General features: G+C 39.0%; 1 protein-coding gene across 5 annotated transcripts in view; it reads right to left on the bottom strand.

Moving 5' to 3' along the window:
- Positions 1 to 24,479, bottom strand: part of EYA3 (EYA transcriptional coactivator and phosphatase 3) — a 32,278-nt gene extending 7,799 nt beyond the window's left edge. The window contains exons 1-11 of one of the 5 annotated variants that reach the window (XM_088140038.1): positions 24,316 to 24,479; positions 19,952 to 20,051; positions 16,438 to 16,481; positions 13,907 to 13,986; positions 12,956 to 13,022; positions 11,794 to 11,936; positions 9,570 to 9,707; positions 6,173 to 6,255; positions 4,295 to 4,478; positions 3,032 to 3,171; positions 2,220 to 2,303 (exon numbers count right to left, since the gene is read on the bottom strand). In XM_088140038.1, coding sequence (XP_087996164.1) covers positions 2,220 to 2,303; positions 3,032 to 3,171; positions 4,295 to 4,478; positions 6,173 to 6,255; positions 9,570 to 9,707; positions 11,794 to 11,936; positions 12,956 to 13,022; positions 13,907 to 13,986; positions 16,438 to 16,481; positions 19,952 to 19,984 — 996 coding nt within the window. In that variant the 5' untranslated portion in view covers positions 19,985 to 20,051; positions 24,316 to 24,479. Of the gene's footprint in view, positions 1 to 2,219; positions 2,304 to 3,031; positions 3,172 to 4,294; positions 4,479 to 6,172; positions 6,256 to 9,569; positions 9,708 to 11,793; positions 11,937 to 12,955; positions 13,023 to 13,906; positions 13,987 to 16,437; positions 16,482 to 19,951; positions 20,052 to 23,984; positions 24,229 to 24,315 lie in introns of those variants that run through there. The other 4 variants (XM_007434853.4, XM_088140039.1, XM_088140040.1 and 1 more) reach the window with 4 other exon arrangements.
- Positions 24,480 to 24,893: the final 414 nt, after the last annotated feature.

Below are 24,893 nucleotides of genomic sequence, written 5' to 3'. Positions count from 1 at the left end.
TGTTTTATTTTTATTAATGTACATAAGATTACTTTTAGGCAGCTTTTATGGATAGAACCAAGAATGTCCATGGGGGGGTCGGGATAAAAAAAAATCAAGATGGCAGCCACAACCATCCAATCAAAGCCCCCCCTTTTTAAATTCATTGTGTCATAAAAAAGGGTGGGGCTTTGACTGCATAGTTGTGGGCACTACGTGACTGTTTTTCCCCTCCCTCCACCCTGCAGACACTCTTGGATGGAACCTTTCAGATTTGTAGACATCATAAAAACTATACTGCTAATTGCTGGCACTTTAACATACGCCGCTCTATATGGCAAAGTGACAAAGAGTATAATATATACATGCACTGGAACTTCCAAATTTTATACACTCTATTTATACACTTTATACACTCCCTTTCTTTAAAATTTTGAGTGAAAAAGGAATTAAATTCTTACTTCTGATCTAAAAAGATGCTATCATGCCCAACCACAAGGTATTCTTGAAGGAGGCAGTGGTATGACCCCTCCTGAAGAAGCTTTCCCTTGATCCAGAGGGGCTCAACAACTTTCATCCAGTTGCTAACCTTCTCTTTTGAGGAATATTGTTGAGAAGGAGATGGAGGTTAAGCTATAAAGCAGTGTTTTTCAACCTTGGCAGCTTTAAGATGTGTGAACTTCAACTCCCAGAATTCCCCAGCCAGCATGGCTGGCTGGGGAATTCTGAGAGTTGAAGTCCACACATTTTAAAGTTGCCAAGGTTGAAAAACACTGCTATAAAGGAACCTGGAAGATGAATGATCTGGGTCCCTTGTTTTTGAATTTCAGACCTGAACATGCAATGGAAGCAGCATTGGTCACGTCTCTGAATCACCTATGGTGGGACTTGGATGAAGAGAATGCAGCCTTCTAGTCCTGCTAGATCTCTCAGTAGCATTCAATACCTTCCACTGTGGTATCCTTCTGGAGTGCCTGCAAGAATTGGGGATAGGAGGCACTGTTTTGCAGTGGTTCCACTCCTTCCCAAACAGGCACATTTACTCAGTGATAATGAAGGAAAGATAAAGCTGCTCCTGTGTATCGTGCCCTACGGCTCAGCCCTCTCCACCAAACTATTTAACATCTACATAAAAATGATGGGAGTGATTATATGCCAGTTTCTGCTAAGCTATTTGCAGCTATAACCCAGTTATACAACTCCACCAGGGACCAAGCAGGAGATGCTGTGGACATCTTAACCTAGTCAATGGGAGGTTTTGACTTTGGGTGGGACAAAACAGATTTAAGGTAGCCATGTTAACCCCATGGAATTCTCTTCCCCCAGAAACTAGGATGGCACCCATCCTTCCTGTTGCTTATGAAATTCCCCCGTTTTCCATCAGGCCTTTGGAGAATAAGGTGATAAGGATTGTGGCTACAATATACAGTCTCTGATGACCAGATCTGATGTTGGTCTGGTTGATGTTAATTATACTTTCATGGATTTATTATGTATTTTTAGGGTTTTACAGTGGGTAATGTTTTTTATATGTTTTTATGATGTCAGAATCTGATGGGAGCTGCAAACAAATACCGCAAAAAAAAAAAAAACCCTAAACACAAATACATAAACTTGTATAAATACACTACTTATGAGAGTAAGCCCAACTGAAGTCAATAGGACATTTATCTGAGACAAGAGAAAAGAGTGTTCAAACTGTTCCATCGCAGAATGTCCTGACCCCCTTGCAACTATTCTGGAAGTGGTCCAACCCTGAAATGGAACACCTGCAGAACATTCAGGGTTGGATTGTTCTCTGATGGAATATTTTGCACATCAGCAGAGAGGCATAGGGTTGCCTCCCTGCAGATAATGGCATGGCTCTTTATGATTTACAGTTCTGACTTAGTCTTTAATAGATATAACAGGAAAAGGGGATAAATTTTTTTCTGATACATTCTGGGGTCCTAGCAAGTGCATAGGATTTCTGGGACAGGATGAGCCAAATGACAGCCAATCAGATGGATGGATGGATGATGCCTTGCTGCATTATATTTGCCTCTGAGGCAGCCCACGCTGGGGGGAAAGTGTCAAAGTGCAGCTGGCCCTCGCCAGGCCAACAGAAGGCTCTTGGCTCCTTCATCCATAGCTGTAAGAGTGCAGTTTACAAAACTTGTCCTTTGGATGGCTTAACTTACAGAAAAGATGAAACCATCTGTACATTCTACAGTAAACACAACTATAGCAAAAATCAGTACCTTCCCATATTTCTGGGCATATGACCCCGTCAGAAGAGAATGAAATATTATGATGGTCTCATCCAAGTCCCACAGAAATACTCGCTGAGGAAGAAAGCAGAAATAAAATAATTTAATTTTGGTGGTGGCTGGTTGTCCTTTCCCCCCCCCCCCCCCCAGGTGCTTCAAAAGCACCCCCACCCAATTTTGGCTATTGTAAAAAAGGCCAGAGTGACTTAAGGCTGTTAAGAGTAACAAGAGGCTTAAGTTTAGACCAGGGGAGGCATTTGTTTCTGGCACACAGATGTGATGACATCCCCACCAAATGTTTTACTTCGTTAGAAGACACTGGGTGTTTTTGGGGACCGTATTATGAACTTCAGAAATGAGGATGAAACTGAGCCTAAAGTGATCAAGACAAATATGTGTTACATCAGCTCTTCTTTCTGTCAGGCAATGTGACACCTGTAGACTGATTGTCCCTGTTTTGAGGAAAAGAGACTGGGTTCCTGGCATTCCTTACTCAACAGATGTTGCCCTCATCCTTAACAAGAACTTTCAGATCTCTTTAGTATCATAATCCTTAATTTGATGTTCATGCCCCTCAAGCGGTGATCTCAGGTTTTGATTTTAAGTCCCGCTTAGTTAGGCTAGAGTCTCATGTTTTGCAGTTAGAAAGAGAGAGAGTTAAGAAGACTAACTTTCCCATTAGATTATTCAGCTCTCAGACTATAATTGAGTAATTTCACCACCTTTTCATTTATTCAAATGAAAAAGTCTTCGGCTTAAAAAAAGAGAAAGAAATAGAGGGAAAAAAATAGCAGAACACAAACTTCAAGTTCATTGTCCTGTGGTGAAGAAGCATCTGCTTTCCTCTTGCCTCTATTTTTCCCAGTCATGTTTCTCCTAGATTGCTCATCTACATGTTTACTTGCGGTCGCTCTTGGCAACGATGGACTGGTGGATGGATCTCCTAGAAGAAAAGAACAGCAATTTTTCTGTATCTCGCGCCTTCAATACGGTGTTCCAGTGCAGCTTACATAATTCAAATTAACAACCTTTAAATAAAAATTAACAAATAAAATGAAAGACAAAAGAAAACAAACAAGTAAAACCACAGTATAAAGTCACAAAAAGATAATAAGAACAGCATGGAAATTAATGGAAGTAGAACATGAAAATTTAAAAGGCATTTGAAATGGAAAGAATACAGAAAAAGCATCAAGCCTCTCCATAGGGAGAGTGTTCTTAAAATGAGATGCCACCTACGGAAGCCTTTTTCCTAATTTGGCATCTGTCTCACTTAAAATGGCAGGAGCAGACAAAGGAAAATCATGTAAATTATCTGCTGTACAGGTTTAAGATGGGAAGAAATAATATCTAATCATGTAAGGCTTTAGATGCAATATTTACCGTGTTTACAAAAATTACATAGAATGAAATGTCTTCTGTCGAATGAACTCCCTCCCACCATGCTTTGTAGTCTGCTAGGGAGCATAGCACTTTGTGCACATAAAAATCAATGTCCACTAAGCGCAAGACTTTCCAGTTTTTGTTCTGATAGTGTAGTGCCTTTCCTTAAAAGTACATCCACCCCCTCCTTTTCTAAAATGATATCTTGCAAATATATATTGTAAAAGAGCATGTAGAAGCTTTAATGATCTGGAGTTCAGGATGAGCGGAGATGACAACCCATTATTCCAGGTGGTGGAATACAATTGCAAAGAACACCAAAATGATCTATCCTAATGGGGTAGCTGGCCAACAAAATGATGGAAAGCAGTGCTAACTTCCTATAAGCACAAATCAGACCTGAGTTATCTTCTTGCTGGCTAACTCAATGGGAAACTCAACTATTCTCTCAATTTGAGGGATACTCTGGTAGGAGAACTTTTCCTTCTGGCTCAGTTCCAGATGATCAGTAAAAGGAAAGCCTTAGGCATTCCTACTACCAACATATATGTACTTCTAAGGTACAATTTAATATATAGTTGAGGCCCAATAACCCCCACCCTCCAGCTCCAATGCTCATAATCCTACACAATTAGGCTGAATCTAAAGAGCATTTACAGATCCATATTCTCCCGTGAGTTTACCAGAGGAATGTCTCTGCACCGTCTGGGTAGGCACCACGGCATTTGATTTTTCAGAAGGATACGTGGCAGATGTTAACGTGTTGGTCTCTGTGCTGCTGTCTGCTGGTGCTATCACGCCAAAACTTGAACTGGGATAATATGGTTGGTATTGACTTTGGCCAAGGATGGTGTATGTAGGATACTCCTTTAAGAAAAAATTAAGAAATAAAAGAGGGGAAAGAATGGCAGAAAACACACAATTCTCAAGTACTAAAAAAGTCCCAACACCAGTCCGCATTAGATAGCTTTCTCTACCTTAAAATCTTTCTTATCCAAGGCATTTTAATTTGTTTTCAACTGTCTAATTATGAAAGCTTGGCTGGAATTCTTCTATTTTATGATCCAACTGAAGGTATCCAATCTTAAAATTCTGATAAGATAAAGGATGATATATAAATGTTTTAAATCAGGCAATCTGTGGGCTAATTTCACATGGTAAGATTTCTCTGCCACCTGCTGCTTGGAAGAGAAAGGAGAGGACATCAGAAAGAAATTGAATATTCCCAACCACTTCTGACTGAGGATCCATTCGTTATTTGCTTAGCATTACTCAGAATACATTTCCATTTCTCTTACACAAACAAAATGCCTCTTTTCTAAGGCAGTATTTGTTGTAAAGTACATTCAGCAAGGTGGACCATACAAAATGCCAACCTATTATTTAAAATTACATGAACAAGCCCAAGTGAAGGGCCAGGTATATGAATTCCCAGTTTACATACTTCTGCACAGCAAGTTTAGATACACTTTTAAAATGAAATCAAACTCTACTGAAGTCACCTTCTGGTCATACAGGATGACAAGGTAAAGGTAAAGACTCCATTGTGTCAAATTCAACTCCTAATGATAACAGGATTCTCTTGGGAACTAGAGGGTATAAGGACAGGTCTTGAAGGACAATGAGAAGATCTATTACTAAGGCAATGGTCACATAAGCATGGCTTGTCATTACAATAGAAAATTGAAATGAGATTCCAGTTGAGATGAGATTCCTTGAGAAAATGGCTCAGACAGCACACGCCCCTAATTCACATGAAGGTAAAGTGAAGGAGGAGGGAAGCACATTCAGACTTGCAAGATTTTGGTACTACGGCTGTTCTAATAAAAGTAGTTTTAGACCTATATGGCGTTGGTTTCTTAGTCTGGGTTACCCTATAGGGCAGATATGAACAATATGGAAGTGATGCATAATTGCCTTCTTCTAGGATTTAACTTCCCCATCTAGACTACAGCCCTGGGATTTCTTGGTGGTAGCCCATTCAAATACTTACCAGAGCTAACCATGCTTAGCTTTTTTAGGTTGGCTAGATGAGCCACATAAGGATTGCATAAAGCCAGTACTTTGCTTTGTATTTTAAACAAGCCATCCAGAAGTAGTGTAATTCTAAAGTGAACACACTTCTCAGTGGAGCTCTGCTACGTATTTAAACCTTACCTTTTGCACTGGTCACTGACCTAACAAAGTTTATTTTATTCTGTAAACATTATCTTTACCACCCTACTGCTCCTTAGATATACTGGACAACAACTTCTATGCCCATCAAGGTTGTGGGAACCAGCTGACAACTGATAGCTAAGCAAAATAAATCAGAATAGCAACACTAAATGCTGTATCAAGCTAATGCTTCTTGGTTCTTTTTTTTTCCTGAAAGCCAGATCTGGGCAGCATTGTAACAAATAACGCACGAAAAAAGTGACATGCATGTCTCAAATTAGATGTCTACACACTTCATAAAAGCAAATCATTTGTCTCATATCATCCAGTTGCTAAATATATTGGGGCATGGGATAAAATATGTTACACTGAACAGGCTTTATTTATACATGAAGATGATGTACCTGTTGAGAGATGTTGGCGGTGGCAGCTGAAATATTGACAGCAGGTGAGGAAGTAGAAATTGAGTTGGCATTGGTACTTGAAGCTGTAAGAAATTCAGAAGGATGCCAGTGTATTAATCCATTTCATTAAAAATGCAGAGGACAGTTAAAACTATCTAATGGGAAGAAAATGGAACATTTCCAGGATCTTTAGTCCCAACTATGTTTCCCTTCATCAAAGAAGTTCACAGAGACCACGAAGTGGACAAGATGACCAAGTCCCCCTACAACATCACGATGTAGCTATTCTTCCTTTTCAAAATAATTATTCCAATTTCTTTTGGGTTTACTTAAAAAAAAACCCTACATGAATGTAATTTGCTTTTCCCACAAATACATACCAGGAAACTACAGCTTAAGCAATTAAATATTTGTATTAAATCATGCAATTTAACTTAAATGTATAAATTTATACAAGTTAATCTAAGACTAAGCCAAGTCTTAAGTCTTAGATTAACTACTTTAACTTTACATTGACTCAGTAAGTCAATGAAAATTACTTCTGAACAGACTCTATGGAAGCCTTCTGTAATCTTTACTAAATGTGGGCCAACATATTTGCTAACGAATGACGGAGCTTTAAGTCTAAAATATATAGAGGGCACCACTTTGGGAAAGTATAACGCATAGGATTGCACTGTTACGTGAAGCCACAATCGGTCATTACTAACTTGCCCAATTGATTTCAATGGGACCAGGGTGGCTTACTTTGTCTGGATCAACATCATTCCGCCTGCTTCTAAGAGGGCTGAAGCTAAAAAGAGGGCCACTGAAAACAGGTGGAAGATGTCACCTTTGAGTAGGCTTGATCTTTTCAGAACTACTATCCCAAAAATAAATCAACAGGGCATCCAAATCAAAAATAGCCTCAAGAAAACTAAGCGTGCTTAATAATCACAAGTATCAGCTGGAAAAGAAAAATGGAGCCTGGAGGAAAGCTAAGAGAATGGTATGAAGAGCATGAGCAACACTTTAAATAGGACTACATTCCTCATTAGGAGATAAAGATGCACTACCACATGTTGTTCCAGGTTGCACATCACGCTGATTATAACAATTGCAATATATAACAGATATGTCGATCGCTTTAAAAGTTACATTCCAGATCCAAGCCAGATTTGGCAAGCTTAAGCCCCCTGAAACCAAAGGGACTTCAAGATGCCTTGCTCTGGGTCAGATACAGATCTGGGTGCTGAAGAAAAGAACTGTCTCTTTGTCAAGAACTTCAGTACTGGACTGTCTGATTATTAGCTGGATGCGAATGGGAATTGCATCTTTATCCCAAACAGCAGCCACCAGCAAACCACCAAGAGGAGTTTAAATAAACAATTTAATCCTTAAAGTGGATGACCTACTTCAAAGCAATATAAAATTACTTCATTCCATGAAAGCTATATCCCACTGATGATATCGTGTAGCTTACAATTCTTAATCAACTAATGAAAAACAAACAGCCACACAGACATTGTTGCCACTGTCATTCCTCAAAGTGACATAATCCACTTATGGACGCGCCTTTTGGGTAAGATGTACCACAGCAGCCTGAATGCATTTTCTTCCTACTGCTGCAGGGTATCAGATGTTCAGAGCTGCCTGTTTTTTTATGCCACAATGTCACATAATCTGTCTGGAAAACACTCCAGTTTTTCCTTCTCCCATTTTCACCCTGCTTGCAATTAGTCAAGGAGATCTGCTCAGTAATACCTAAAGTGAGTTACTGCTGTGCTATATTTTTAAATGAAATGTATAGTCATATATTTCTGAATCATATTTGAAGGCCTCAGATCCCCCCTGCTCCCTACATTCAGCAGAGCTTAATCCATCATTTATCCCCAACATCCACAAATGTGGGCTGCAACAAACAACTTACTACATTGCTAACAGTGAAAACTCAACATCTTTCACACACAGGGAAACAACCTTTAGCTTGAGTTAAAAGAACAAAGTGAATGTACTTTTGGACTAGGTATTCTCCTTTCTGTTTCTGCTGGTGTGTTTCTGATTACCTCATTCATTTCCCAAAATTGAGCAAATGGTTGTTACTATGTCCCATAATTTGCCTACAGACCAGGACTGTAAAACATGGCTTAAGCAGGAGCTTCCAATTCTCATTTAAAGGCCCCCTCCCACTAGGGAGAGCAGCACTCACTTTGATTCAGGCCTTTGGGAACCAGGATCAGGAATGCCTTTGGCCAACTTTGGTTGACTTGCCAACCGTGAGTATTTCTGGAGAAGTCTGCAGTACTCCAAATACTTTGTTTAAACCACTATAATGTTGCCTGCTGGGGTTGCCCTAGGAAAGCATTTGGAAACTTCAGCAAGTGATACAGCCTAGCTATTGACTGTTGGACACTTCAGAGTCTCAGATGACCTACAACAGTGTTTCTCAACTTTGGCAACTTTAAGACCTGTGGACTTCAACTCCCAGAATTCCCCAGCCAGCAGGGCTGGCTGAACTACACTGACTTCCAAGTTGTTTCTGAATCCAGGATGCTGGTTTGGGCCTATAAGGTTTTAAACACTTGAGGTCAGGGAAATCAGATAGTTATAGGCCTCTTCCCAGTAACAGTTCACTGTAAAGTACTTCTTTCATTGGGGGCTCTGTTATGTGTCTCTCCATCAAGAAAAAACTGTGGCAGCTGATATATGAGACAGGCCATTTCCTATTAACATCACCTATTTATGAATTTCTCTTCCAAGAGAGCTGAATATGGCTATATTCCTACTGAGCTTTAAGTCCATCACAAACCTCTGCTTTAGCCTTTCCCAGCTTGACCCTTTCCAGATGTAGGGTTTCAACTTCCACCACCTGAAGCCAGCACAACACAACTAAATGGGCATGCTGGCTAGGGGGTGAAGGGAACAATAGTCTGATCAGTCTTAATGGCAGGCTGAGTAAAAGGTCTGAATAGTTTTGTCACAATTTTGATAACCTCTGATATGTTTTAATGCTGATTAAAAAGTGATCTGCAGATGCTTGTAGTGATAAATCAATACTTATTGCTGGTTGATAAAGCTAACCTTTATGCATTTCTTGTAACTTAAGCACATTGCAAACACTGCATGCGGAATAAGGACATTATTATGATGACTATTTTTAGCATTTGTAGACATGCACGTGACCCATTCCCAGACAGTCTCCCCATTTCTGTGAGGTTTTCAAAAGCATAGCATGGTAAAATTCACCTGGTAGAGCAGAGAGGCAGGCAAACTGTGAGCGAGAGAGGTGGCAGAAGCAGAGCTCGCCAAGCACAGAGTAGCATGCACAAAACAGAGACGAAAACGTGCTGGCCTCTTTGTGGCTTCTTGACCAGGTTACAGGAAGAGGTATGTAAATAAAAACCATGCTGACCTTTACCTTGAATAGGGTAAGAATAATGTGCTGGGCTGGACTGGCTTGTGGTTAACCCTGTAGTGCAGGTAAGAACACTGTGCTGACTTGGAGATGGAGTCTGAATTAAACCACTCTCAGGTTTCATACCTGGCCACAGTGCACCTGAATCAGATAAATTGCACCCATTATAAACAAAACTGGCTGTGGTCAGCCAGGCCACCAAATTCTTTTCACTTATGTGAACAAGTGACACAATCACCGCTTACAGGTAGAGAGCTGTTAAATTTGCATGTGCAAGTCTGAGGTCCAAGCCTGGAGAAGCGGGGAAGGGAGTGAAGCAGCAGAGTCAAGGAAGAAGAAGAAGGAAAGCTAGACCACAAATCAGAAGAGATGCGATGAGGTTAATTCCCAAGCCTTCCTAAGAGAAGAGAACTGTGCAGGCACTGCAGACTAGATGCCTCCTAAGAAGCTGCTCAAGGCCTCTGGAGTACTGTGCTTGCCCTGGAGCAAGCTGCAATGACTTGATTGGGTGATTCCACAAGACAGATGCCTCTTTCTAAAATCGCTGTGGGGCAAAGCACAGGTGGGAGTCATTCTAAATCCACTTAGTGGATGATTACCATTGCCTGAGGAGTACTTGACACTGATGCATACATGAAGAAACCAAAGACTACATTGCTCGGAATAAAGCAAAACCAATGACATTTATTTGGCCAATTTATGCTCTATCACAGGGTTCCTCAACCTTGGCAACTTTAAGATGGGTGGACTTCAACTCCCAGAATTCCCCGGCTAGCCTTGCTGTGATAGAGCATAAAATGCAGCAGGACCCACTTCTCTTCTGCAATCTTCCTATGTCACTTCCCTTGTAGTCCTGCTGTCCGTTGACAAATGTGGCTGGGTTCAGACATCATATTAAGTCTGTGGTATCATTGCTTTCAGCTTAGCATGATGTATGAACCTAGCCACTGTGATTTATGACTTAGTGAGACGCGTGAACAATCAGGCCACTACTGCATATCTACTGAACACTGAGTAAAACAAATTATAGCTTATTGTGCTGTGTGAATCCAGCCTATATTTAAGAAAGCCAGATTCATGCTAACTGTTCTTAACTCAGAACAATGTGTAACGTTGAGAATGACTACAGAGTAGTAATCAGTAACATCCATTATTTAAAGAAGGCTCTGGGTTTGATCTTGGATGGGAAAAAGATTGGGCAGGAGGTTTAAAGGTAAAGACCTTTGCCCAAGATTCCCAATAGCCATTATCTATTGGAAAAGACAATGACAGAGCTCAGTGACCAGGTGGATGAAAAGCTTTTTTTTTTTTTCAACATTCATTAAAAACTCCAACACTAAAAAAATGTCCCCAGAGCAGTTTAGAACAGTCTTAAAGACCAGTTAAAATACTTGAATAGTTCAAACTTTAAATGTAACCAATGAGAAGAGCAAAGATTAAAGGCTAGGAGACCTTTTTTTTATTGCCCACCTAAAAAAAATATTCTTGCACTGGTGTATGTTTTTTGATGCATAATTCCACAGCTGAGGTGCTGGCAGAAAAGGCTCTTCCCCACAGTTCCATCAACAGATATGCAGCAGCAGCAACCTTTAACTAGTAGGGAAGTTCATATGCAGGTAGACAGCTTTTTAGATATCCTGGTCACACAAGCTCTGTCAAATTTTACATGCCTAATCTAGGGCTTTATAGAGTCAGTCTAGTTACTGACATCTTCATCTAATTGATTATACAGTTTGTCTTAAGGCAGAAGTAAAGTCCTTAAAACCTGCCTTTGGTCCCAAGCCTGGAGTTTGGGGCGGGGGCTGTTGCTGTGCTGTGTTTTAATGGCTGTTTTTAGTTCCGGCTGTTTCATTTTGTCTATGCTTTAAATTGTTTTAACTTTGTATTAGATTTTGTAAGCTGTTCAGATCTGTTGGAGGGAGCACTAAACAGACAAATCAGCAAACAAACAAACGGTCATTGGTGATGCTGCCTATGTAGAGAGAGAATTCACAATTCAAACCAGACTTTACACTTGGAGAGAGATGCAACTTCATTCTTTGCACATCCAGTTCTGACAGACCCTTCACCGATTCCGCAGCGTGCATGTGCTCAGCTTATATATAATCAAAACATACCTATATGTTATGTAAAGCACTTTACAGGGTACATATTACATGTCACAACAGCAGATCTTCTCAGATGACTGCAAGGCCCTGTAACTTGTAGAGATCCTGGACACCCTTACCGAAAGGAGGTAGTCCGTAGGCTTGGGTTGTCTGGGGATACACAGCGTATGTCTGGGACTGCGGTAGCGCTTGATACTGAGTCTGCCCAGAATAAGAGGCCATCGTTTCAGATACAGGTACAGAAAGGACGTGTGCATATGGCCTACGTGAAAAGAAAAAGCAAAACTCTGGTTGGTATGGGATGTTGCTAAGTAAATGGGATGTTGCTTTTTATATTTCAATTAATTAATATTTATCTATTTTAATTAATGTTTATTCTGCTTTGACTGTAAACTGCCCAGAGTCACCCCACAGTGAGATGGCCAGTGACAAATCTGAAATATAAATAAATAAATAAATGGGGAGAATTCTCATCCCGTAACTCAGTAGTATCTCAATAATATCAATATTAAAACAGCAGCCATGGAAACAGCCAAGGAGGGGTGCAAAATCACCTTACCTCCTTTTCCTCTCAATAGTGTCAACACCTGATCCCTAGGAGTACGGAAGGAAACTGTAGCAGAGTTGGGTGACATCACTGCTGCCAGGGAACCTGGAGACAACAATTAACAACACGCTGCCTCCTGGATCTATGGGTGAATACTCTGCCCTCCTTCTGGGCTGTGCCCAGAATGGAGAAGCTTTCCATGCTCGGTACCATCTCAGGCTTGCACAAGCTGCACACAGTCCAAATTACAGATGGATACCAGCTAAGAAATAGTCTTCTAGGTGCAAGGCATTCCCTTTCACAGTTTGCTCAATTGTGGGTGTGCGCACATGCAAGAGGAGGGCCGGTCATGAAGGGGCACTCTAATTTTTAGGCCAAATCTTCCCACCTAGTCAGAAAAGAAGGATGGAGAGGCTTCAAAGAGCAGAGCCACTCCCTCCTGACAGTTCCTTTCAGGAACTGTGAATATAGATGCCATAGAACTAAGAAAAAAATGTTGTATTGTACAATTAAACACTCTGCATCAGTGTTTCTCAACCTTGGCAACTGTAAGGCTGGTGGACTTCAACTCCCAGAATTCCCCAGCCAGCTCTGCTGGCTGGGGAATTCTGGGAGTTGAAGTCCACACATCTTAAAGTTGCCAAGATTGAGAAACACTGCTCTACGTGAACTAAACATCCAGTAAGATTCCTGCTATGACATTCTGGAGAAACAAACAACTTAATTCAACTTACTTTGCAGAATACATCTGTGAGGTATAGTCATTTGATGACCTTGAGATGTAGTCAGTGCATGGCATAACTGCAAAACACAGAATTTAAAAAAGATCTTACACAAACCATGACAAGGTGTGTGGCTGTATTTCAACTGTAATTTGTATTAGGTCTGTGCAAATGTTCAAAGGAAAGCCTCACTTTAATGGAGGTTCAAGCAAAACATTCTTTAAAGCTTCACACAATAACAGCTTCCATGTTACTTTGCTCTATTCTGACTTGCAAAGCCTTGGCAAGTGTGGTGGAAGATGTCTGCTCATCTCTTTTGGCATAGCTCACCCAGAGCTTTGGTCATCTGTGGGGGAGAACACATCTCTCCAGGTAACTTAGCCATGCCAAGAACTGAAGACCATTCTAACATGTGCAAAACCTGTGCAAAAGCTTCTTCTGGCTTTAGCAAGTGAGCAGAAGGAGACAGGAAGAGGCATCTTTGCTTCAACAAAGAGAATCAAGTTGCCTCTGCAGTGGAAATCTCATCACCTCAGCAAATTCAGGCCACTTTGCACAGGATTAATATGTATTCAGGTGCACAGAATACACATCTAACTTACTCATGCTTTCACTTTGAAACTTAGGGTAACTTTTTAAATATTAAGGATTATAGGGAGAAGAAAGCTTTAAAAACCTAGATTAGCAATAAACCATAATTGAAAAAAAATTGTACTGTAAATCCATGGCAATTATAAGGATTTCCCCTCTTTTCTAGTCTGGTTCTTCTGCTGTAAGGTTCGCTTTTATTACATTGCTTATTTAGTCTGTTTATTATACTGCCCAGCATTGCTCTGGAGTTGGGTGGTGCCAAATCAAACTCAATCAATCAATAAAATAAAAGGACTATGTTACACACACAATTCAGGCACCAAATGCCTACTACTTCTCTTAATCAACTATGAAGATAAAGAAATCACTTACTTTGATTGGATATAGACAAGTTTGAAGCAAGACTCGAGGATTCAGGCTTTTGATCATTACTGTCTGTGCTGGTCACTTGCCTGAAAATTGAAGTCAAGCTATGAAGCTCTTATTAACCTCTGTCACATCAATTAAGTCCTGTTACCATGCCAAACCATGGTTTCTGCTAATTGTCTTAAATCTGTGTGAAATATCCACATTTATAAGTATCTTTTAGCCAGAACTCTTTATAATTCTGAAATAATCATAAGAATGTTTTTCAGTGTTTCTGACTGGTTCCTTCTGCCAGCAGGACTGGTTGAACAAACAAGAAATTTCAAGTTATAGTTTATTTAGCATTACCTATATGCATTTATCCTGATACCAAGTGAAATTTAGGCATTACTGAAATTCAGTGTTATTTTAAATGAAAGAGATAATGTTTTATAAGTATTCAGTGGGATACTTTCAAGGCTTTTATTTAAAAATGGGAAGCAAAACTGTAGGTTTAGAACATGAACGTGATCTTTTGATAGCAGCAAATCTGAGAAGAAAATTACACTTCCAGCTTTGTAATTAATTCTTTAGGATTTAAGAAATTGGGACAATGAAACTGACTTTCTATACCAATTATGATTTTTGGGGAGGAAATGACAAATTTCAACATAATGTTCATGAAAGGGGGTGGCCAAAAAAGACAAGACGGTGGCTGTGACTATGTGACCAAGGCTCCACCCCTTTTTTAATACGTGGTATATACATAAAAATGGGTGAGGCTTCAGACACCCAGCCACAGCCACCATCTTGACTTTCTGACCCCATTGCAGATGCTCCAATGTTTACTGTTTTCTTTGTCTGATTTTCAGTGTAACCTTTTATAAGTACCATCTTTGTAAGACTGCCAAAAAACAGAAATATAAACAGCCTCTTAAAACAGGAAACTCAAAGTTGATTCTATGACAGTTTTCAGGCCTCTCTTTATGTGGCCTCTTGCCCTATTGTTTGCCTCGGTGGGACAAAGCCTTTAGATTTTTTTCCACAAATGTCATTTATTTATTAACTTACTATAATTCTAATCCATTTAATAACTGAAATCCTCTGGATAGATTATGAAAACAGTGTCCTGTCACAGCTGTAAAACTGTCCTGGGAGGCTTCCTCTTGCAGATACGCATTTGGACAAATGGATATTAAATTATATCAACTTCACACTGACAAGCTTGTAATTACTTTTGGTGATTTAAGACGGTATACCTTACTCTCTGGATGTTCCATTTTGGCATATAGATACAACATTATTATTCTATGAACTTTTATACACTTTTTTTCTGTTTTCTGTTTGGAGTCAGCCAAGCCTCTTGTCCTGAGCAGAACAAGCTGAGGACAAGCTCAGCCTCTTGACAACTGGTCTAACAATGAAGCAAAGTCCTATGGATGATATTTAATAAGACTTTGCTGCTGGGCAACTTCCATTTATACAAACAGGAACCCTAGAAAAGCCACACTTATATGGGTGTGTATCTGAGATACACATTAACAATGGCTAACTGACTACACTGTAAATATCCATGGGAAAATATTTTGTAATATTGGATTCCTTCTGTAATTCTAGAAAAGAAACAAGAGATGAAGCTTAAGAAAGCTTAGTGAGTCAGATCTTTGGTCCCTCTAGCTCAGCAATGTCCACACTTGATGACACTCTTGGAATCCAGTTAGTATAGATTTATACATTTGATATGACATCTTGGCAGAGAAGCCATAATTAATACTGAGAAAGCTACTAAGGATTTCAGGAAAAGGGGAGGAAAAGCAAAACTGCGTCAGTGAACAGAACCCACAACTTGGTATTGTTGTGTGAAAGAAAATAAGAGAGAACGCTCTTTGGTAATATTTTACATGTGAACACAAATGCACTTTAAACAGTGGAGTATATTTGTTAATACAGTTGCTTTGGTAACATGGAATTGTAAAAAGAAAATATAAGAATATACTGCTAGAGATGGCACCATTCACATTTTATTACCATCATGTGCAAGCTGTTAACGTATAGCAGATCAGTGCAAAGACTGGGTAATTTGTAATGCAAAAAGAAAAAACAGAGGCCTAAATGGTGGGTAGAAAATTTAGTATATTTTGTAAGCTGCTGCACTTTCCTGTATCAAAAAAAAAACATTGCAGCTGAACTTCAAAAAGGTGCATTTTTTGGCTTCTACTCAAAAGACCTTTATCTAAATAGTAACCTGACCCAAGGGAATATAAACTTCCTGGATTCAACTCCAAACCCTGCTCATGAAACTGATTCGGTAGCCTTGAAAAAGCTCAAATCTTTTTTCAGTCCTTCATTATCCTCACCAGTGAAATAGCAACAGAAGTGACCCACTTTATAAAGCTATAGGTGAGGATTAATGGAGTTTGTTATGTCCAGTGCCTGCTAAACAAAGGAACCAAGAAAATACATTCCGAATCCCTATTTTTTCTTTTAAAAAAAATACAAACCCCACAAAAATTAGATGAGGTCTGTTTAATTGCTTTTTTAATTCAAGGACTACATACCTTAACAGTTGTTCTCCTGATTCCTGCATCTTGGCCTTTTTTATCTGCAGAGACAAGTATGGTATTAAGTTAGTCAAGTGTGACAGCAAATAAAAACCCTGAATATGAGCAACAGTGTGAGTCACAAAAGCTGAGTTGAGACGTAACAGGAATGAGAATTTATGACAGCAATGTTTAGGTCCACACACTTCTCCCACTCCTGTACTTTTCCTCTTTCCTGACTGTAAAGGGACAGAAAGTTTCTATTTTTAAATTAATTCTAATTCCCTGCAACATTCATACTCATTAGCAAGAAGCCAAAGTCTAACCAGGCATGTTCTTACTGACCACAGTTTGCTCAAAGCACTATTAACAAAGTCTAATTTCATGGAGAACTATGCTTATGTAAAACCAAAGGCTTCTTCTCCATATGGAAAGGAATAAAGAGAATACACATGTCCAAGTTTTGTCATGGCTCATTCTCAGAATGGAAAACCAGAATCTTATGATGTTCAATAAAGCCAAAGCTCTTCTTTTGTTTTTGTTGAATCTTTTGAGACAGAAAGATCAAGATCTAGAATGTTTCATCCTCTGGCCTGTGGCAGGCAGGTCTCCTTCTATTTTGACAGGCTGCAGCTAAGGACCACTCTTTGCTATTATCGCTAGTTGATTCTTAAACAAAAGCAATGCTCCACGATATTCTAAGTATGGTCTCAAAAAAAGAAATTGTGCTTGCGTTTATGTTCATATGGCCCTGATGATGAGTTGTTGCAAACTAGGATTTGGCTCTACAGTGATCAACCCAAAACAACAAGAAAAGCTTCCATCCAACATTTATCTGAAGAAGGATCTATTAATGTTGTAAACAAACTTAGCTTAGCATCCTCCTTTACTATGGCCAATGAACAGGAATAAATGGAAACATTACTTATTTAGAAAATTTATTCTCCACTTTTCATCATTAAATATGATGCCAAAGACACTGTGCAGATTGCATCTGTGTTGAGATGTCTTAAAAACATTAATTTAAACTGGGACCACTGCGATACCCTATAACAATGTTCCTTCAACAGTGTTGAAGTCCACACATCTTCAAGCTGCCAAGGTTGAGGAACACTGCCCTATAAGATATAGTGATGCCATGTTTCTTTGTTCTCTCTGGCTCAATTTTATATTGTAGTTTGACATCAGGTTTTCAAATAATGTCCACAAGACTGTGTTTTCCTGCACCAGCTTCTCCAAACTTTGTTTTTTCCACTGTGTTCAGTAGTGCACAATTATAGGCAGCTATTATCCCAATTATACAGTAAACCCAATGCACAAATGGAATAAACACATATTTCTCTGCTTTGCAGCATTCAAGGCTGCGGGCTGTGTAAAACATGCCTTATCAACGTATGAGGGATTCTAGAATCCAAGGTAGTTGTCTTCTGTTTTAATGGTGTCATTGTCTTTTGAATCTATTTTGAAATTGCTTGCAATTAAAAAAAAAAATCTTCCCCACTTTTTTAGGTAAATGATCAATTCCCTAAAAAACATATTGAATGTAAGAAAAACTGGTCATTCTTTGCTGTGGTCACAATTTCTGGTACCATTTCATGAAAGGATTCTTAAAAAATATTTAAAAGAAAATAAGTATATTAGAACTTCACTGTTTCTTTCTGCTACAACAGAACAGTGGTAAGAAACTCCTGACTCTACCCAGATACAGCAAGGTCCAGGGCCACCTGGAGACTCAAGCTACATAAAGCTATTATCTACGCAACATTGATATTCTAGAAGAAGCCAGGCAAAATGCCCCAAAGCTTTTATTTTCATCCTTAAAATGTTTAAATTTATTACTGAATGAATACAAATACTATTCAGAAAACAGAAGTGTTATGCTAGGCCTCTGAGTATCAACCAAAAATGTACTCACCTTGATCCCAACAAAAAGTTTGAGAATGACTTTCAAAATACTGAGTTACTGTCTATTATGTAGAATATGGGTATCTTACATTTGCCATTATACCTTCATAGGAATATGTGCCACACTGCACAAAATTAATCTGCAGCTTAATTTTTTGTATTCAATCCTTTTTTTGAGCAGTGAGTAAAAAAGCCTCATTTTGGAAAGTATTCATTTGTTTTCTTGAGTCGTTTTTGGCATTGCACACAACCAGCAACGGAAAGGACCCAGAGAGAGATGTACCAGCCCCAAGGTGGTTGTCACATGGTCCAAAAATGCATATTTAGGTACTTAAGTTAGAATAACGAAGTCCTCAACACCTTATAAATTCCATGCTTCTCATTGGTCTAAATGATTAACCTTCAAGAAACAGTATAAGTAGTACTAGGTAGAAATGCTAATCTAAATACTACTAAAAATCTCATGTCTGTTCATTTGTAACCTTTAACTGGCCAAAACAGTGAGTCATAGGCCAACAATTTTTGAACCAAGGTAACTCAAATGGGCTACCTTACAGAATGTGTCCAAAATCTGGGACTCATGACTCCCATGGCATCGAAATTTGGCAAATTTTATAAAACATTTTATGACACAGAAATTATCATAAAACGTTTGTATGACATAATACAAAATGTCATAAAATGTTTCCTGTGGTCAACTCCTGATGTTTGACTGTGCTATATAGTTCAATATGAACGACATGGGCTATTTTCAAGGTGCATACATCTCTGAGTATCTCCCTGAATTTTTAAGAAGTTTTCCAGTGAAGGTAGTACATTAGAAGCTCTGCCACTGTTGAAGGCATTGAGGAATCTGGTAAGGAAGTATCTCTGAAATGATGACCCAATGGGTCACAGGTTGTCTAGTAGCCATTTATATCTCAAGCAGTACTAAAATCAAAAACATTTTTATTAACTGGAAGTTTCAGAGACAATTTGATGAATGTTTATATTGATAAAGTCAACATTTTCCACATGCATCTGCACATGTGAGAAGTAGATAAACAAAAATTCCAGTCTCTAATAGTGTCAGGCCTACCCCAAGGAACTCCAAGAGACAATGCAAAATCAGTCCAGCTATGTTTATTAGCTACAACCTCTAGCAAGAATCTTCCCAGACTGAAACCTCAGGTCCCAAGTCAGCCAGCCACAACAGTGTGAATTCCTCAGGGAGGTTCTCATCCTCTTGTAGTTCCCACGCTCCTGCGGCGAGCTAAGAAAATGCTTATCTCCCTGAGCCTGGCCTTCATAATTCCATTCCATCACAAATAATCAACAAATGATACACTCAAGATAGCAATAATTAAATATAAACCTTTACGTTTCTCTAATGGTATATCACAGAACACTCAGATTAACAGATGCTTTAAGGTCTGATATTTAAATAATAATTAAAAAGTATTTCTTTTAAAACTGTGTATTTAAATTACACTGTGATGCAAGCCCTGCATATTAATTACTTTCTTCAGTTAAAACTATTGTTTTCTACTCCTGCAAATAAAATAAGACACAATCAATTCTCTAAAAAAATCACTAGAAAGAGAAAACCCTTTTTCTCTCGCTCTTGCTGCTTCTTTTGTATACTCACTGGCTGTTCTGCTAAATCTTGTACCTCTTCCATGGAGGCGAGTCTTTTCGAAACTGCTCCAATATGAAGAATGGGTGTCTTTCTCTCCTGCCTTCAAAACCTGTAACAGACAATATCCAGGCTTTATGTACTTGGGAAACTGCTTATTGTTTTTGCTATCAGTGACTCTAGCCATTTAATCTGCCATTCTCTATACATATGTTGGCTTTACCAATATTGAAAGAGACTACACTCACATATGGGAAAAAGCAAGGATTTTCCATTAAGCCTCAAGCTACAGCAGATAAGGTAAGATAACAAGAGACAAGTGTGGGTACACCTGATGGTACCTGGCCCATTCCCACTGCATTTCCTTTGTTACGTGGATTTCAAGTCACTATCTATTCTTTTTTCTTTCTTTTTACTGAACCAATACAAGATCAAGATAAAGAACTAAACATTGGAAGGTTAAAGAAATATAAGCCAGAGATAAAATACAAACAAATGAAAAAGAAAAAAAAGAGTTTAGAAAACTTGTGTATATCTAAGTATGTGTATTTATCTAACAGCTATTTTATAATATAAACATGACCTTAAGGAGAAATACAAATATCAATATTTTTCTATTTGAGAAATAGAACAACAAATAAAATACGCACCTCCAAAAAGAAAAGTGCTAGCATATAGGGAATCTCTCCTCTCCAAATTAAAATAAAGGACCAAAATCACAACATAATAAGAATTACAAAACTGAAAACCACTTGAACTTATCATAGTATAACATAACCATCAGGCAAGCCCTGCTTTTTCCATGTAATGATGCAGTGTCCTTGGTGGAAGAAATGCCAGACAATACCTAGCTGGTTATGATATATCGTAAGGACAAACTAACATTTTTACCTGCCCTGATCTACATAAATCTGTCCTTTGCCTATTTCAACTAATTTAATAAGATAGTAAATTGACATTTTGGTAAACATATACTTTGTCCTCCTTCTCTTTATTTATTGAACCTGATGATTTCAGGCCAAGCTATGCATCTGACAATGAATTGTTTAAAAGAAACAATTTGCTTGGGGAAAAAAGTCCCAATCTACACATTATAAACAAAACAGTGGGTTGGATTGAGACCCAAACACCTTTACAACAAAATCACTGAAATCAACAGGTCTTCAATTCACCTTGAAAATTTTCACTGATTTGGGTGGGCCCATTCTAATTACAACTAACCCTGGATTCAACTCATTAAAAAAAATTAGAGTTGCTGAAATAAAGTTTAATGTCAAAATGTTTTACTTCTATAACATCCTTTCTCAAGAAAATTTCAGGAAGAACTATAAGCATATCTGATATTACAATCCCTACTTTCAATACCCAAGGAAAATTATAGAACAGCATCCCAAAATATTTAAGAGAGAAAGAATACTTATACCTGACACCTAAAAAAGGTAATGATTATTAAGTGAATCTGCTTGGAAATACTTTCAAAACTAAGGTTTCACAATAAAAGCTCTTTTAGTCCTTCAGTTGATTCAGCTGATATTCAGTTGATGACCTACAAACGTTTATTATAATAAAAGCAAGAGGACAGATGCATAATCAAAACAAGACTTCAAATTGCCTTGACTCACCCCAGAAGAATTAAAACTGAAAAGCAAACTGCTTGATGAATGTATTTGTTGAAAATCTTATTAAGTTATACATTCACTTAAGAGCCCCTTTGTACCTCCAGTACAATTGTAAGATTGTATATTAGCAATATGCCACTGCATTAGGATTAATCAGACTATTTATAAACAATATCCAAAATGCATTAGGATCTTTGAATTCCTTTACCAACAATCTAATTTTAAAGTTTAATTTGTGAATGCTGAGTTTGAAGAGTTAATTTAAATCATGTTTTGTATATGACTGTATTCAACACATCAATTTTGGCTGATACAATCCTATGTCTATAAAATTCTTACCCCAAAAAAACAGCAGCTAGAAACAAACCAGACCCAAACTCCAAAGATTCTTAAGCAGAAATCACTGAAGTTAATGGAATTTACTCCCAAATAACTACCTAACATACTGCAGTTTTATCATTTTTTTCCAGTGAGGAAGCTCTCTGGCTGGATTAAAAACAAAATGCCTGACAATTAAGATATTGCCTGCAATATGTTGGCAAAGTAAGTTCAGAGATAATAGTCATCCACATTTTTACTCTTGCTTGCTTGTCTTATAATGAAAAATAATCCTGTGCTAACTGTTCAAGTCCACAGAAAAATGTTTTAGTGCCAGCCATAAACAAGTTGTAATATTTTCAAAATTTTCAGTTGCCTGCACCAGATATGTGTTTCTTACTTATTCTAATATTATCTCATTGAATCAATGCCCATTTTAAAGGATAATTTTTATCCCACCATAAAATATTCTTGAAGTTAATAAGATAGCAACCCAGTCATCTAAAAGTTCCAAGTCAACAGCAGTTGCAAATATGAAAAAATCTGCTTTCCTGTTTCATGCCAATTTCCAGTTTTCTAAAGAGATATTTTTGTACAGGAAGAGCTGTAAGCATAGTTCAGAAAAGTCAAATGGCCTATTTATTCTTAGAATTACTGAAGTCACTTTTATGAAACTTGAACCAAAATTACTGTACAATAGATGGATTTCAAACCTAGTTTTATCTTTTTTTTTTCTTTTGCTTTCCAGAACAGGTTTGGTATATTGCATTAGCCTACTGCTCTGTCTAAAATGCTGTACAATACATGGAGATATGTTATTTGGCATTGAGGAATCAAGCCTGAAGATTTTTGCTTTAGCAACCCAAAAATTACCATAAGAAAAAGATCAAAACAGTGCAGATAATTCATTTTAATCTAGAAAATTACAATTTTCTTGAAATCTTATTTAAACTAATTTTTAAACATTAACTTATTATCTCTTAAAAACCATATGGGTATGAATAGAATATTGAATGCAACAGATAAACATGCTAAATGTAGAGTTTCATAATCTGTAACTATGATTGAGTCCTATCCCTTCACCACAAATATTAAAATATATTTTTCTATAAAAAAGAATGAACCAGAGAAAAGTATCAGTCTTAACAGGCAAGTATAACAAAACACCTTGTAAGCCCTCTACTGTACAATGTAATCTTCTATGCACCTTCTCAAAAGGAAGTCCCATTAAGTTTAGTGAGACTTACTCCTAATTAAGTGTGCTAAGGACTGTAGTCCTATTTTATTATTGTGTAAATTACAAGTCAAAGGTTGAGAAACTTTTTTGGGACTAAAAAAATAAATACATTTAGCAAACCAGGATTCATTTTGTCATGCAAATACAAAATATCTTACAGGGGCATGCATGTCCATGATCACAAGAACAATGGTTTCCTCGATCCACTTTTTTGAATCTGCACAATAAGCAGAACCATAAACAAATGGTTTGCACAGCATGCAACACTAAAGCATGGTTGGCTTGTTTGCAGTTGAGGCACTTATTTTGCACCTGTCCTCGCTGCACAAGGATGTCTTAATACCTCAGACATTTTCTGATTTCTGCTCCTTAAACCTCTGGGCAGTAAGGTCAATGGCCAAGGATAAAAGGACATTAATTAAAAAAATATTGACTACACATGTCCAAGATGTTTTTACTCGGTTACTTTAAGAAGTAACAACTTTGTGATATACTATGTGCTTTTCTTACTTCTGCTGAGATTCTGGAGTCAGTACAGCTGATTTATCATTCGTAGAAAAAGAAGAATGCATTATTTTATTGCCAAAGACCATGCTCGCACACCCTGATGCTCCAGTTATTGAAATCTTCCAACAGACTGCTATCATCAGAATCCATAAAAAGGCAAATCTGACTAACCGCTGCTGGAAAAAAATGAGTTTGGAGGTCGGGAGGAGCTCCTCAAGGGGTAGTTTGCTGGAAGCCCCTGCTTGCCCCCTTGGCAAGCGCGTCATAAAAACACAGCCACCAAGCCACAAATTAAGCAACCCCTGTTTAGGCTAGCATACTGGGTCAGCCCAGACTTGACCTAGAGAAACAATCACAAGCAGACCTTTTCCTCCTCCATGCATTCGACTCCTCTTTTAAAGCCATCAAAACCAGGTGTGTGGGGGGGAGTAGTGTCACCACATCACGTGGCAGTGCGTTCCACAAGTGGGGGGCGCGTCCTGAGACGCGCTCCGCCGCCTTCTGTCCTGGTGCAGCAGGAGACGAGCCCCCCCAACGCCGCCCTCTCTTCTCCCTCCCCCATTAACTGGTGGGGGGCAAACAGCGTCTGGGGGCGGGGCCAGGGGAACCGCTGCCCAGGCCACGCCCACCGGCCCGCGCGCCGATCGCGCGAGAGAAGGGAAAGCTAAGGGCGGGGAAAGCTCTTTTTCTCTCACCGTGAGGAGATGTTTGCGGAGCCAGCCTTGGCGCCAGGTGACATGGTGGCCTTGGTAGCGACAGCAACGGGACCGGCGACGGGCCGGGTTCCCAGACAGTACTACAAAACCCCCAAATAAGAAAAGAAAGAAAGAAAGGGAACGGAAAGGAACCCCTTTCGGCAAACCTCCGCTGGCTTGAGACCCGGAAGCGGAAGCTCCTTGCCGGAAGTGACGGTAAAGGTGAGGCGGGATATGATTGGTCGGAGCGTTCGCTCTCGGTGGCCGCCACCGCTGCCTGGTTTTCTATCCGTGATTCAAAATGTCTGGGGAGGAGGGTGAGGGAAGGTACAAAGGTTGGGCTGTGCGGCGCGGAGTGGCCGTACCTTGTTCTCACTTGCCATTGGGCTGGCAGGTAAAAGCAAAACGGGGTTGAGGGGGTTCTCGCTGCCTTCGCTCCCTATAAGCAAGCGCGGCCCCGCCGTAGTTACTTTTCTCCGCCTGTAGGGGTCGCCTGCCTCCTGTGGGGAGCAGAAATGGGTCGCGTCCACTTTGCCCAGTACTGTACGTTGAATCATAAACTAACCCAACGGGTTGGA

This window comes from Python bivittatus, unplaced genomic scaffold (genome assembly GCF_059951505.1).
Source record: "Python bivittatus isolate LINGU-HERP-01145 unplaced genomic scaffold, Pbiv_v1 ctg000310_np1212, whole genome shotgun sequence".
Lineage (NCBI taxonomy): Eukaryota > Metazoa > Chordata > Lepidosauria > Squamata > Pythonidae > Python > Python bivittatus.
The sequence above is the reverse complement of the archived record's forward strand: the minus strand, read 5'-3'. Positions and strand labels throughout refer to the sequence as shown.